Here is a 16,509-nt window from a genome sequence, read left to right on the forward strand (position 1 = left end):
CCTGGAATGTTTAATATTTCTCATTGTCTATTGTCTTAACCTTTTGACCAATATCCTCTCACATATTTCTGGTCAAATTATGCATTATAGACAATGATGGAAAGCCTTGCATTCCTCAAATGGAATTAATTTGCATGTAAGCAATCCATCGAATGCCTCTCTTCCTGGAGTCACCTGCCAAATATCCAACACTTGGCTTTGGTAGAGGTCATCTTGGAGTGTCTTTGTCTATAGTTAAAAACCCAGACACACAGACATTTAATGTATATTGGCGTATAAAAGTTATGCTTTAGTGAAGGAAGAAAATATATATGGAACATGCATGCATAATAAAATGAAAATAAAATGAAACATTAAGAGAATAGAAGGGTCACCAGGTAGCAAATGCTACCTAAAACATAAACAAAGTTTTATTAATGGAAAAGAACAAAAGTTTATAAGAAAATATTTTATATGATGAATAAAAATATAAAATTATCTTCATTTTAGTAAATATTCAACACGTGTTTGAGTGTAGAAGTTGAGTGAGTATTAATTACAAGTCAAAATGTTCATTGTGTGAATATGTTTTTTTTTGTTTTTTTTATTCAATTTTCACCCCAAACAAGGCACAGTGCCACTTTGAAGCAGGGGGCTACTATCAGGGACCTAAGTTTCAGGGTCATTATAAAGGGAGATGAGTAGAAAGATGTTTGTTAGCATTACACTTGAACTTCTGCATATCAGTGCAGTTGGGAAGCAGAATCTCAGAAGGGAGTTCCAAAGACCCGCAGTTCTGGGGAAAAAACTATTGAAGTAAAAGGCTTTCTTGCACCTAGGGATCTCTACTGTAAAGGGATGAGACTTAGTAGCTTGTCGGGTTTGTCGGGGGGTAGTTACGTCGGGAGGTACAAGTGCTTGCAGTTCATCAGAGCATTCACCATTAAAGTATTTGTAGAACAGGCAGAGGGATGCAACATCTCGTCAATGGGACAGAGGCTGAAGCCTAGATGATAGATGTGCATAATTTGAGTACTTGGCAGCGTTGTATTGTGTATGTATGCATGTGTGTTACCATTGTTCTTGTGAGTGTGTGAGATGAAGCTGGTATATGAGTCATTGGGTCCTTTCGCCTTGTCATTCCGGTCAAAGGCCAGAGTTAGTTATTTAATAGGCCTTTGGGCTCCTTTGTGCAGGTGCTGTGTTAGAAAGAAATATGTTCCTTCATTATAATTTGAAAAATAAATAAAATTATAAAATATATATAAATAAAGAAAAAAATAACATAATTTGTTGCTTATGTTAATTTTTATGAATAATTAAAAAGTCGTTTTTATTGGTTAAAATTAAAAGCTATCTTGTACGCTTATATTAATTAAGCAGACGTTTTTATAAATTCAATCTAAAATATGCTTTCAGCAAGAAAAGTCAAAAAAATTCTTTCTAAAGGAAAAACAGTACTTCAAAAATGCGTTGCTATTACCAACGTTTTTAAAAATGAAGAACTTACTTCGAAAAAAGTATCTTTTGAAAGAAAAGAGAAGGCCAAAGTTAAGTGTTGATTTAGTTGTACTTTATTTGAGTATTTACACATTTACACACACACACACACACACACACACACACACACACACACACACATACACGTATATATATATATATATATATATATATATATATATATATATATATATATATATATATTAGGAGGTATATTTGGTAAAAAACAGGGAAAAAGTGCTCAATACGTTTTTATTATTTCATTATTTCAACCTCGGGATTTTACTTAAATCATTACATGTTGTTTCAATAGATAGGACAATAAAATTATCCTGCCGATCTCGTCTGACGATCTAAGCCAAAAAAAAGATAGCTTAGTTCGTCTGACGAGATCGGCAGAATGATTTTATTGTCCTGTCTATTGAAACAACTTATAATTATTTAAATAAAAATCCTAGAGATTGAAATCACAAAAATAACAAAAACGTATATATATATATATGAAAGTGTGAACAGTTTGGGCTATTTGTTTTCTTGCTTTATTGGAGCTTGCAACTTCAAACTATCTTATTACTTTCGTATGTGTTACTTTTATAGGCTTTGGGAATATTTTCATTGGTTGGAAATAATTTTGAGTTCACATGTCCATGGGAAACTTCCTAGCTTTGAAGAGTGTGGAGGAAAGTGAATTTCAACTAAGCAGAGAAGGAAAAAGTCTAAGCAATCATAGACATTTGCATTTTTAGCATTTATAGGAATCACTTTACGATTAAGTCACCACAGATTCACTGCCTCTAAAGAAGGTAAGGATGCAACCCTCCACTAGAAAGTTATTCTCACAGTCTTCTAGAACCAGGACAGAGCAGTTATAACATATTTTCCTGGCAAAGGGTGCCACAATTACTCTATTATGCTCCACTTTTGAGAAAATTTTCCTCCTGAAAAACAATGTGCTGGCCCATAATGCGCATGTCATCAGATCAGAAGCATGGGTGTGATGCTATGAAATTCTTCTCCATCTTGCCTACTCTTCTGACCTTGCACCCTCTAAATTTCACCTCTTCTCAGCCATAAAGTTGTTTTTAAAAAGAAAACCTTTGCTAAATTATGCAGCCTTACTTTCCAAAATCACATCACAGTTGGGGATTAACCTAGGGTGTTCTACAAAAACAGTCTCCAGAACTGCATTAAACAACGGTAAAAATACATAGATCTGGATGGTTCCTCTGTAGAGAAAGACTAATAACTGTGCCAAGTTTCATTGCTCTGCTACTATGAGAAGTGGGTCAGGGTCATTACTTATTGAACACATCTTGTACTTACAAACTAGACATGAACTCGATCTGTCATTATCTAAGCTTACATACAGACTTTCTTCAAAGAACATTCCTTTGTTTCGATATCTTCTCCATTCCCTAAAAACTCTTCTCTGTTCCCACAACCAACGCTTTTCATCGTCCAGACTCTGGGACATACTGAATAACTAATACTCTTCCCCATTATTTCATGTTAATGAAGATTGCTAATAAAGTTGTTATAAATGTTAGAATTGGAGATTGTCCTTTTTCTATAGGCCTTCCTTGTGTGGAGTTGTCAATACCAGTGCTGTTGTCGTCCGATTAACAGATTTTCTTATGCCGATTTATTGGTAAATTTTGTTATCATAAATGGTACTAATATTAATTTAATTACATTTTAAACAATTTTAAACAATTATATTGTAAAGACAAATTAATTTCAAGAATAAGAATACATCTGTCTGCAAGTTATGTCAACCATCACATCAAAGTTATGTCAACCATCACATCAAAGTTATGTCAACCATCACATCAAAGTTATGTCAACCATCACATCAAAGTTATGTCAACTATCACATCAAAGTTATGTCAACCATCACATCAAAGTTATGTCAACCATCACATCAAAGTTATGTCAACCATCGCATCAAAGTTATGTCAACCATCGCATCAAAGTTATGTCAACCATCACATCAAAGTTATGTCAACCATCGCATCAAAGTTATGTCAACCATCGCATCAAAGTTATGTCAACCATCACATCAAAGTTATGTCAACCATCACATCAAAGTTATGTCAACCATCACATCAAAGTTATGTCAACCATCACATCAAAGTTATGTCAACCATCACATCAAAGTTATGTCAACCATCACATCAAAGTTATGTCAACCATCACATCAAAGTTATGTCAACCATCACATCAAAGTTATGTCAACCATCACATCAAAGTTATGTCAACCATCGCATCAAAGTTATGTCAACCATCACATCAAAGTTATGTCAACCATCACATCAAAGTTATGTCAACCATCGCATCAAAGTTATGTCAACCATCACATCAAAGTTATGTCAACCATCACATCAAAGTTATGTCAACCATCACATCAAAGTTATGTCAACCATCACATCAAAGTTATGTCAACCATCACATCAAAGTTATGTCAACTATCGCATCAAAGGGTGGAAAATCAGCAAAATCTTTTACAACTAACATGTTAAACATCTTAGAAAAGTTCATCCAGAAGAAGCAAAAGCTGCAGTTAAAAGGAAATACAATGAATGTTCAAGGACAAAAATTCCAGGAACAAGTGGCAGCAATTACGAGCCTCCAGCGAAACATCAAACTATTATTATATTGGCCAAGAAAAAAATTGAGATATTAATGATCACAGGTCACAAGAGATTCATTATCTGCTCTAGTCCATCACCTTACAGATGATAAACTTCTGACTGACCAACAATATGGATTTAGACAAGCCCGTTCCACAGCAGACATCCTCACTGTAATCTCTGAACATATATACCATTCACTGGACAAAGTGGGGGAGGGCAGAGCGGTAGCTCTAGATATATCTAAGGCTTTTGACAGGGTATGGAATGAGGGTCTCCTCAGGAAAATTAGATCATACGGTATCACTGGTAGAATACTTAACATAATTAAATCCTTCTTAGATAAGAGAAAAATCCAGGTTGTCCTCGACGGTCGTACATCTAAACAATATGATATAAATGCGGGAGTGCCTCAGGAGTCTATCCTTGGACCTCTATTATTCCTAATATTCATAAATGACCTCCCCGACAAAATTGCCTCTGAGATTGGTATATATGCTGATAACACCACACTCTATAACAGGCACGACAGGAAAACTAATGAACACATATCTAAAGAAATGGCAAAAACACTAGAGGATGACCTCCAATCCGTAGTGGAATGGGGACATAAATGGATGGTCACATTCAATGCTGCCAAGACTGAACTTGTTTCCTTTAATAATTACAAGAAACCTTCTCTGCCACCAATAGCAATGGCCAGTGACTCTTTATCTGAGAGTACATCTTTCAAACTCCTCTGCCTAGCGTTTACAGGAAACATGAGTTGGAACAATTACATTAAAAGCATTGCCAGGGCCGCTGCGAAGAAGGTAGGCTCTCTCTACCGTGCTAGAAAACTACTAACATCTGAAAGTATCCTGTACCTCTATAAGGCCACCATTCGCCCATGTATTGAGTATTGCTGTCACATTTGGGTTGGTGCATCTGCTACTAGTCTCTCGCTCCTAGACAAGGTTCAAAAGAGAGTCGTTAATCTGATAGGCCCTGAACTGGCATCTAAGCTTCAGCCTCTGTCCCATTGACGAAACGTTGTATCCCTCTGCCTGTTCTACAAGTATTTTAATGGTGAATACTCTGACGAACTGCAGACACTTGTGCCCCCACAACGTAGATACCCTCGACAAACCCGACAGGCAGCTAAATCCCACCTCCACACAGTAGAGATCCCCAGATGTAGAAGAACTTTCTACTCCAGTAGTTTCTTCCCCAGAACCGCTAAACTCTGGAATTCCATTCCAGGTCTCTGCTTCCCCAACTGTACTGACATGCAGAAGTTCAAGTGTAATGTGAACCGACATCTTGCTGCCCAAATCCCTACATAGTACCCCAGTAGTTGTTGTTCCTGATAGTAGCCCCCTACACCAAAGTGGCAATTTGCCTTGTTTGAGGTAAAAAAAAAAAAAAATGTAATAAATTACCAATAATGGTTTGCTCCAAAAATTGTCCAATTGCTGAAATCCATTTGAAGAAATCACCAAAGAAGCAAGTAACAGAACTTCAACCATATCAATGATAATACCTACATTTTTAGCACTGAGGTTATTGCTGTCAAAAGCTGTCCAATCTAATTCTGATATTTCTGATTTTAGTGGAATCCTTACCACTGTTGAATAATTAAATGAATTAATGGAAATAAGATTTTCATTCTATCTAAATGATAAAGACTTGTGTATATCGACTTTCCAAAATTCAAATTTAAATTAAAAAAAAAAAAAACGACATGAAAAACACCACTAAGAATTGGATTCTAGATCTTCTACTTTCTACTTATGATAATGAAGCCAAGGTCGCTGGAAAGATGGTGGGATCCTTCTACCGCTCCAGAAGATATCTCACTACTGATGCAATTCTCTATCTATATAAAAGCCAAGTACGTCCAAGGATGGAATACTGTTGCCATATCTGGGCAGGAGCTGCTAAAAACAGCCTATCCTGCCTTGACAGAGTACAAAATAGACTTTGTGGCTTAGTGGGGGATGCCCTTTTCTCTACCCTGCAACCTCTCTCCCACAGAAGAGACGTTGCGAGCCTATCCTTGTTTTATCGTTATTTCCATGGCAGGTGCTCGTCTGAACTCCAATCTCTGGTTCCCCCTCGCCAATCTTTCATGAAAAACACCCGTCTAGCTGAATCCACTGTGAAAAATTTCCCCCACTCTATATCTGTGCCTAAATCAAAACGTGGATTCCATGAACAAAGCTTCTTTCTTAGAACTGCACGCCTGTGGAACTCTGTTCCGTCTGCCTGCTTCCCACCGGACTACAACCTGGATGTCTTCAAGTCCAACGTTAACAAATTCCTAATGAACCGCCCCCTTAAGTAAACACTTCATCAAATCTCCACTAACGTAATGTACTTGCAATAACCCTTATCCCTAAGTGGCTTCCGGGCCTTGATAAGTGGTGATCACTGTGTAAAAAAAAAAAAGAAGCAAAATCAGCAGAATACACTTCTTCGAGCTCCGATGAGGGGCAAAAAAATCAAAGTGGAAGTAAAACTGTATCTCTTTCAAACCTATTTGATGAATTAAATTCAAATAAGCCAATTGCAACAAATACAAACTTAAAGCAGCTAAAGACTTAAACCTAAATCTAAACTCAAAAGGAGTAAATCGATTACTCACAAGTGCACAAAAGAACTTGATCATTATTTAGTTTTACTCACAAGAAGTGATGATTCATTTCAGTGATAGAAAAAGACACAGAAGACCTTTTCACTGCTGAATATAATAGTTTCAAAATATTTAAGTGCACCATCTTCATCAGTGGAGAATGAGAGACTCTTTAGAACGGGTGGTAATGTGTATGAACCTATGAGGAACAGGTTGTATCCTGAGAATGGAGAAAGTCTAATGTTTAGACATTACGACTTAAGGGTATTCCACTTCGAATACTGATGAAACTATGAGAGCATAGTAGGCGTGCAGCAAGATTAGAAGAGGAACTGTGAACTTATTCTATAGACACACGATGGTCCTTATCTATGAAATTCTTTATTTGGCCAATCAACTCTAGTGTAAAAAGATCCCAGGAGAATAGAAGGAGAGGCAGTCATAACAAGCCCCTCCCGCTCACCTCGGAAGAGAAGGAGGAAGAATTGGAGTTGAACATTGGAGAGTGGACAGTAGATTTTCCTGCGAGTTGCCAGACATTTATATTTCGGAGAGTAGAGGGTCCATTGTGTTGAGTTAGACTGGTGTTTTTCAGTTTCCTACGATGAAAAGGAAAGCATCTCAGTCAACTTTATTGAATTGAGTGATACGTATCTATAATTTTAAACATTGCCATCTACAATATAAATCTCACCTGTCTGTTTAAATTTGGTTTGGTTTGGCTGGTTGTTTTACGGCATATCAACCCTTTTCAGGTTATCTAATGCAGAATTCAATTATTTTGAAGAAAATATTTTTAATAGAATATATATTTTTTTTCAAGTTGGTTTCTATTTAACTCATAGTTGGGACCCTAACAGGTACTACCACTCCGGTTCAGAGTGGACCTGGAAGCAATGGCAATTAAAGGGTGGCTCCACACTCCCCAAAGCCTGCAAGCTGGGCCTCACTATCGGATATAGTTTAAGGTCATATCCAGAACCGTTTGTTTAAATGTATGTATGTATGTATGTATGTATGTATGTATGTATGTATGTATCGGATATGTGATGGATCAGCAGGGCAAGTGATGCCTTTGGAAAGTTGGACAGGCGTTTGTGGAGCTGTCATGGGATCTCGCTGCCAACAAAGATTAAGGTTTATACCGCATGTGTTCTCTCTGCTCTTCTCTATGCCTGTGAAACTTGGGCAGCATACAGGAAGCATTTAAGACATCTCGAGTGGTTTCACCAGATGTGCCTACGGCGAATCTTAGGTGTGGGTTGGCAAATATATATCAGTGATGTGGAGGTGCTTGAACGGCCCCAATGTCTAAGCGTTGAAGCTCACATAATCAAACATAGACTAAGATGGAGTGAACATGTAGTGAGGATGTTAGTCGCCTTCTCAAACAACTCCTTTATGGCGAGCTCGCAGAGGGAAGACGTCTGGCTCAAAAGCCTAAAATAAGATTCAAAGATCTTTTTAGGTCCACCTTAAAAAAATGTGAGATAGATGAAAGAACCTGAGAGTCTTGCTTTGGATCTTGGAGAGTGGAGAAGGACCTTGCGGGGAGGTATGGGCAAATTTGAGGCAGATCAAATCCAGTATGAGCGGCTGAAATGTGATATCTGGAAAGGGAGGGTGAAAGGAGCAGTGGATGGGCGGGGGGCACCAAATTGGTCTGGAGTGTGAGGTGTGCGGAAGATTATATCTGAGCGAGCTGGGCTACTAAGCCACCAGACTACTCATCAACACAGTGAGCCACAAAGCAGTCTTGTGTTGCCAGATCTAACCTGTGTCAGGCGTACGTACAAAACAGCAGGTGGTTTGAAGCGGCATTTGATTATACATAGAAGTGACCATCAAGAACGTGCTGCTAGTGGCATACATGTCTGCACAATGTGTGCCAAAGAATGCCATAGTTTGGCAGGGCTTAAAAGCCACCTTCGTGCGGCCCATCACTAATTTGTTTTTGTGTTTCTGTATATCTTTTTTGTGCTATATCAAGTAATGGCAATGTTCGAAAACAAATTTGCTGCCATCATCATGTATGTATGTATATATGTATATACATGTATATATGTATATACATCAAAATTCATGACTGGTTTGTTTTACGTTTTGCATCTGTGGATTTCTTTTCGTGTTTATTATCGTGTGTATTTATTGAATTGTAACATCATCACTATCGTCATAACCATTGAGGAATTATACCGTTTTTTTTTGTTTTTTTTTAAACGCTTCTCTCGATTTTTAAAATAAAAGATAAAAATAAAAGAAATAACAAAAAAAAAACAACAAAAAAACAAAACAAACATGTTGCATGCGTGGGTTTTGTTTTATCTGGAGTGGAGAGGGCTCCAGAAAGCCATGGTGAAGGAAGCCTCTCTAGGAGAAGCAAATCTATGATCTAAAAAACAAAGCGGAAGACCAGTACCCGCATTAAGCTGGTCTGCAGTTTGATTTGTTGCTGGCTATCTTGCTCCTGCTTGTTGCTGGATATCAACATTTTGAACCGAGAGAGAGACTAGCTGTCGTACAAAGCTAAATCTCTGGAATAACATCTTTGTACAGATACTTCCTCAGACATTTGTCAAAAAAAAAAAAGAAAGAAAAGTCCTATTGGCGATGGCTGTCCATATAAACAGGAACAGAAGATATTATGCTAAACGACACCCACTCCAGCTCTGTTGCTGGAATGTGAGAACACTTATTGACAATGGTAAAAGACTAGAACAGAAGACTGCAATTTTGACTAAGGAATTGCAAAGATACAATATAGACATTGCTGCACTCTCTGAGACACGTTTCGCAGGTGAGGATCAACTGGTTGAGCGCGAGTCGGGCTACACGATCTTCTGGTCTGGTAGAGCTGAAAAGGAGAGGTGTGAGGCTGGTGTTGGTTTTGCAGTTAAGAACTCCTTAATTGACAAGATCGAACAGCCAGTAGCCATAAATGATCGTGCAATGACATTGAGAATGCCCCTTGCTGCTGGTCGTTATATGAATGTTCTTTCTGTCTATGCGCCGACTCTTACTTCACCTGAAGACGATATTACGTCCTTTTATCATATGCTTAGATCTGTTATCACTGGTTTGCCAAGCGTGAGAATTTGGTGGTTCTTGGTGACGGGTTGGATCAGACAATGAGACTTGGTCTCCATTGGGTCCATATGGCATTGGTAGAGTCAATTCAAATGGTATGCTGCTTCTCCATCTCTGCAGTGAACTAAATCTTGTTATCACCAACACTTTTTCCCACCAGAAACACAAGGAGACCTGGTTCCATCCCCAATCTAAACATGGCCATTCGCTTGATTACATACTGTGTAGACGTGGTGATTTTGGAAATTTTTGCAAAGTTAGAGTAATGCGTGGTGCTGACTGTGGTACTGATCATTTAATGGTCAGAGCTAAACTGAGAATTACAGTTCGCAAAAAAAGCCGTTTCAATGGTGTCAAAGTGCCTAAACATATTGATGTTTCCAAATTGAAGGATCCAGTCGTACGAAGTTCCTTGAAATCTGCTTTCAACCAGGTGGATTTCTCAGATTGTGACTGGGAGACAGTAAGAGATACAATATACCAAAAAGGTGTTGAAGTTCTTGGATTGAAGGTTCCCAGACATAGAGATTGGTTTGCTGATAATTTCGATCAAATTAAGCCTCAAATTGATAGAAAGCGGAAAGCTTATTTGAAACTTCTCAACTCTTCACCTCTGAACGAGCCAGCGCTCGCTGCCCACTTTTCTTCTGTTAGGAGTGAGGTTCAGTGTTGTGTGCGCCAAATAAAAAACAAATGGTGGTCTAACCTCTCCAGGGAGATACAGACTGCCTACGATCATAGAGATGTCAAGACATTCTACACTTTGCTTCATCAGGCTTATGGTCCGAAATCCTCTTCAACTACACCATTCCTGGCGAAGGACGGGAAAACCTTGCTGAAAACCTCAGATGAAATTAAGCATCGATGGCATGAACACTTTCATGATCTTTTTCATAACCCATCCAATGTTGATGTTGCTGCAATAGAAAGTATCCCTCAATGTTCCTTTTGTCCGGAACTTGATGTTGAACCGACTCTTGTGGAAACAGTTGACTGCATAAAACAGATAAACTCGAACAAAGCCCCTGGGCTGGATGGCATCCCTGTTGAGCTGCTGATACATGGTGGTGTCAATGTACATTGTGTGGTCCACTCTTTGATACTGTCAGTATGGCAGGGTGACCCGGTTGCCCAAGATTGGGTAGATGCCATCTTGGTTATGTTGTACAAAGGAAAGGGTACAAGATCTGATTGTGGAAATTATCGAGGTATCTCGCTGCTGAGTGCGGTTGGAAAGGTATTTGCACGGCTCTTGCTAAACTGATTGGAAAAGTATGTATGTCCTAATATCCTTCCGGAATCCCAGTCTGGTTTTAGAGGTGGGCGAAGAACTGTGGATATGGTGTTTTCTGCTAGACAGCTCTTGGAAAAATGTATTGAACAGCGTATGCCTCTTTGCCAGGTGTTTGTGGACTTAACCAAGGCGTTTGACACAGTCAACCGTGAGGCTCTCTGGAAAGTGCTGGAAAAATTTGGCTGTACACCTGCTTTTACAGACAAGTTCAAGCAACTTCATCATAGTATGAAAGGTCGCATCAACTTCAATGGCCAGCTTTCGGAAGAATTCCCCATTGATAATGGTGTAAAGCAGGGTGATATAGCTGCACCAACATTGTTTTCGCTCTATTTGACTGCTGTGCTCTGGTATAGTTTCCACGATTGTGATATGGGTGTTTATATTAGATTCCGAACGACTGGAAAGGTGTTCAACCTCAGAAGATTCCAAGCCAAAACACTTGTTAGTAATGGACTTGTTAGGGAACTGTTGTATGCTGATGATGCTGACCTTGTAACACACTCCCCAGTAGATATGCAACTAGTGATGGATCTCTTTACAAATGCTTGTACCTGCTTCGGACTGACAGTTAGCATTAAGAAAACTAAAGTCATGTACACTCCCGCTCCCAATGATCTGTATGTGGAACCTGATATCTTCGTCTGTGGAAAGCGCCTTGAAGTCGTAAAAAATTTTGTCTACCTTGGGAGTGCCTTATCAAATGATGGCACTCTTAATGCGGAAATAAGACAGAGAATCAGCAAGGCATCTAATGCTTTTGGAAGGCTACAAGATAGAGTCTGGTCTGACGGTGATCTGACACTGACAACTAAAATTTCAGTATATCAAGCATGTGTAGTGCCATCCTTACTCTACGCATCTGAAACTTGGACCTTGTACCTGACACATATAGAATTGCTCGAGAGGTTCCATCAGCACTGCCTTAGACACATTCTTGGTTTAAAGTGGTATAGCTTTGTCCCTGATACATATGTCTTAAAAAAGGCCAAAACAACCAGTATTGCTACCATTGTTATTAAGAACCAGTTGTGTTGGGCGGGTCATCTCATCCGGTTCGAAGACTATCGTCTCCCAAAACAATTGTTCTATGGTGAGCTCTTTCTTGGAAAAACACCCCAGCACAAGCCCAAAAAACGTTTTCATGATAGCATCAAGGAGAATCTGGTGAGCTTTCATATTCCTGTTTACAGTTGGGAGTCCCTAGCGTATGATCGCAAGCAGTGGAGGATACTGATATACAGGGGTGCAGAACACTATGAAGCAGCCAAAATAGACCGAGAGAAGCTTAAGAGAGCATGTAGGAAATGCCAAACCTTGCCGCCCAACCATGGAGATCTCTGGATCTGTAAGGTGTGTGATCGGGCTCTGTTGTCGAAGGCAGGTTTTGTTAATCACATGAAAGCCCACGATAATACAGGTTCCGCTGCTGTTAGTCTCATACAAATCAGTGAGCGTTTTCAGTGTCATGTCTGCTTGAGGGTGTGCAAGTCGCTGGCAGGGCTAAAAAGTCATATTCGGGCACATGGACTTTTAGTGACTGAGGGAGTGGCTCTCGTCTGACAAGACGTTGCAATCATCATATATGTATGTATGTATGTACGTTTGTATGTCTGCCTAAAACTTTTGACAGAGGCGACGGATTTTCATGAGATCGGTATTGTTTTGAAGCTCGACCCTTCGGACGACAAATATCGAAAAATTAACTAAAATTATTAATTCCTTTACCCTCAACTGGGCACTTTTCTACAAGGAGGGGTCGCTTTTTTCGCCGATATTTTCGAAAGCCGAAAACTCTTTTCGATTGACTAGCCTGAATTTAAACCTTTGCCACTTCCGGTTTGGAGAAGGACGCAACGGCAAAGTCTCACTTTTTTTTCCCCATTATTTTCCTCCTTCGCAGTACAGATTCGATCTTGCCTGCCTACTACCACTTTTTTTTTTTTTTTGTTCAACACACACCTCTAAATACCCGGGCAATGCCGGGCACCCAGGCTAGTTGCTTATAAATTGGACTTGTTTTGTATGTGAATTCTTTGTTTCAGTACTGACTGGATCAACGGGAAACTTTAGACTGGCACAACATGATGATCAAGGTGGGGAAGTGAGTAAACATATGGTGCATGTTCATAATGGGTTACACTGAAAAAATATTTAAACAGCAATAATGATAAATAATTGTCGTTTGAAAAGGATACTTGTGTAGAATAGATAATGACAATTTTATTGATTATCTTCGTTAATATAACCTGTAAGAAATAAGGGTTAGTATTGGGAAGGAGTTAATATGCATAGACACAAATGAAAGATTAGACAGACCTGTTGAAAGAAGCGTGTGTTCATCTATGGACGGGGACAAAAGATTAGAGAGTTCGGTGGAAGAAAGAGAGTTCATGTATGTGCGGTTGAAGTTATCGTTTGGTGGTAACCATGATGGATCCTTTGTCTTGTCGTCTTAGTTGAACCTGGGGCCCAAAGGGCCAGATGAGTTTTATTGCATCCCCTTGAGAGAAGATGGAGATAGGTCCAAACCTTGTTAAGAGTGTTGCTTCATCATGTGTTCAGCTCACTAGAAAGATGGCATCTGATAGGGAAAACCAGGAGATTAGTTAACATCAATCAAACAATTACAAGCTAAAGATATTCAAAAATTATGCTGTGAGTATTCGCTTTTGCTGCTACACTGGTTCACTTGAAATTTAAGAAAATATTTGTAAATAGAAATATATTTTCATAATCCTTTGACCGGAGTTAGCAGCTTGAGTATGAATTCTTCTTGGTAGAATGATAGTGTTAAAATTTTTACTTGGTGACTAAGCAAAGAGTGGGGAAGGGAGTAAATCTTTCTAAAAGCTATTTCCTCAGGGTTATCTAATAAAAATAAAAGTAAAAACTAATTTGATAAATATATACTATATATGATAAGTTTAGATACAGATGTAAAAAAAAACTTTGTTATTATTATTATTATTATTTATTTTTTAATTTTTTTGTGATATGAGCTAATTTTAACTTCAAACTTGGAAATTTGTAGCAGATGAAATTGCATCAAACACAAGCAGGAGCGAATTCTTGCAGCTGGAGATTTTGAATACACTTCCTTCCTGGCTTGTCCAATCAGAAGCCAGCTTTCAGTCACGTGACCGAGTTTATAAAAGGTTAAATTGGCAGCACACTCTCTCTTTCTTCCTAGATCTTGGATGGACAACAACTACTCGTGGAACGGACCTGTCCGCCCCCCCCCCACTTCTCTCTTGAGACTCAATAGAACTCATCCGGCTTTCGAGCTCAGGGTTCAACTAAGACGTTAAACAAACAAGCCAATATGGCTATCCCCACATACGGACTTCAATGCAGTACACACATGAACTCTATTTCTCATCCTACAGTTCTTTCTCATCTTTTGTGATGCCCATTTACAATACTAATTTAGACACAAGCATACATGAACTCTGTCTCTTTCAACTTGCCTAATCTTTGATCTACGTCTCCACGCAAGACTTTCAACAACTAACCCTTTCTCTAAGTCATACTAACGAAGATAATCAATAAAGCTATTTTTAAATGTTAGAATGAGATTTCCCATCTTTTCACTTCTACAAATTTATTCATATTCCAATAAATAAATAGATTTCCTCTTGGAACAGCCTCGTTCAAGTTAGCCTTTCATCAGTGAAATATTTCAATCATATTATCTTTGTCTTGTCTCCGTTTCAATTATTGTAAATGAAGGTATGCAGTGTTTATGCTGATCAAGTTTACAAGCACTTCAAACCTCTTTATAAGCTTTTTTCCACCTTTTAAAACTTAATTTTGACTCCTCTCCTCCAATAAGGTTCTTTTAAATAATGTTAACTATTTTATATTGAAGGATTATTTATTAATAATTTATTCATAGTACAAGTTGTATTTGCATAAAAATTAAACTGAAATTTTTTTTTTCTGGCACTTTTGCATTACACGGATGGCAAAATTGTTAAGGGGAGATAACTCCAATTTCTTCTTGGTCAAATAACACAGCAAATAAATAACAAACAAGATTTTTTTTTCCAAACATAAAAATATTTGAAAACCAAAACATTTATCATATAAAAATGTATCAATATATAATTGTAAAAACATTTATTGAAAAAAGTCTGTGTAAAGAAATATATTTTTAATGAAACAATTAAAACAATAAAGGCCTTTTTTTCTTTCTTTTTTTTTTTTTAAATGTTTTATTAACTATTACAGATGAGAAGCGAGATGAGATTATTTCACCAACAGGAAAAGTAAGGTGCCTCCTTCCCTCCTCTAGCCTGTGGGAGATCCTTGGGCAAAGTCAAGTATCCAGGGTTACATGAAGTCGTGGAAAGCAAGTGATAGATGATGTGTTGAGCAACTGAATAGTTTTTGGGAGCTGGTCAGTATTTCAGCGTGTAAGGCAGATGATACTATATGAGTACAACAGCTATGACACTCTGCTTAGTACAGCTCTATAGCACTGCTCCTATAGAAAGTAATTGCAGTCTACTATAAGTATACTTCTGCAAAGCATGTTATGGCAATCAGAAAAAAAAACAATACAGATAACAGTGTGAATGGGACTTCCAGTCTATCCAAAAGTTCCTTTCTTGATATAGTCAATAATATGCAACAGGTAACCCTCCATCGTCATCCAGCGACTATCTGCATCAGAAAACTTTTCATAATGGGTACATGGAACGGACTGAATATGCTACGAAAAGGAAAATAGAAAATTTTTAAACAGGAAATGGAAAGAACGAACTTCAATTTACTAGGACTGTCAGAAGTGAGATCGAAAGGAGCAGGCGGCATAACATCCGATAACTACACCATTCTTTACTCTGGAGGAGATAAACACCAAAAAGGAGTTGGCATGATTCTAAATAAATCACCCTCAAAGGCCATCAAAGGTTTCTGGACTGTCAATGACAGAGTATTGATAGTAAAACTTGAAGGTACACCTTTCGACATTGGAATAGTGCAAGTATATGCACCAACAGCTGATAAAGATAATGCAGAAATTGAAGAGTTTTATGAAAATTTTGAAAAGGCAATGAAGATATCAGAATAATAATGGGTGAGTTCAATTCAAAAGTAGGAAAAGGAAAAGATGAAACAACAGTTGACCCATTTGGGGTATGAGTGAGGAATGAAAGTAGAGAGCAGCTCAAGGAATGATGCAAAGAACAAAAGTTGGCAGTCATGAATATATGATTTAAAAATCATCCAAGAAGATGCTGGACGTGGAAAAGCCCTGGCGATAGAACCAGAAGTCCAACAGATTATATTTTGATTCAAGAACGCTTCTGTAACTCTTGTAAATCCATGCCAGGACAATGCGCCTAAAAGTGAAAAAGTTGTCAAAAGCAAAAAGAAAATCAAAACTGCAAATAAACATG

The 16,509-nt window shown here is 38.1% G+C and overlaps 1 protein-coding gene across 1 annotated transcript; it reads left to right on the forward strand.

Moving 5' to 3' along the window:
• The first annotated feature begins 15,857 nt into the window (after positions 1–15,857).
• LOC145245593 (protein CFDP2-like) lies at positions 15,858–16,181 on the forward strand. The gene has a single exon (XM_080107167.1). The coding sequence runs from the start codon at positions 15,858–15,860 to the stop codon at positions 16,179–16,181; it is 324 nt and encodes a 107-aa protein (XP_079963293.1).
• The last annotated feature ends 328 nt before the right edge of the window (positions 16,182–16,509 follow it).

Source organism: Euprymna scolopes, chromosome 23, assembly GCF_053919585.1.
Source record: "Euprymna scolopes isolate OS-2025 chromosome 23, ASM5391958v1, whole genome shotgun sequence".
In the NCBI taxonomy this organism is placed as follows: domain Eukaryota; kingdom Metazoa; phylum Mollusca; class Cephalopoda; order Sepiida; family Sepiolidae; genus Euprymna; species Euprymna scolopes.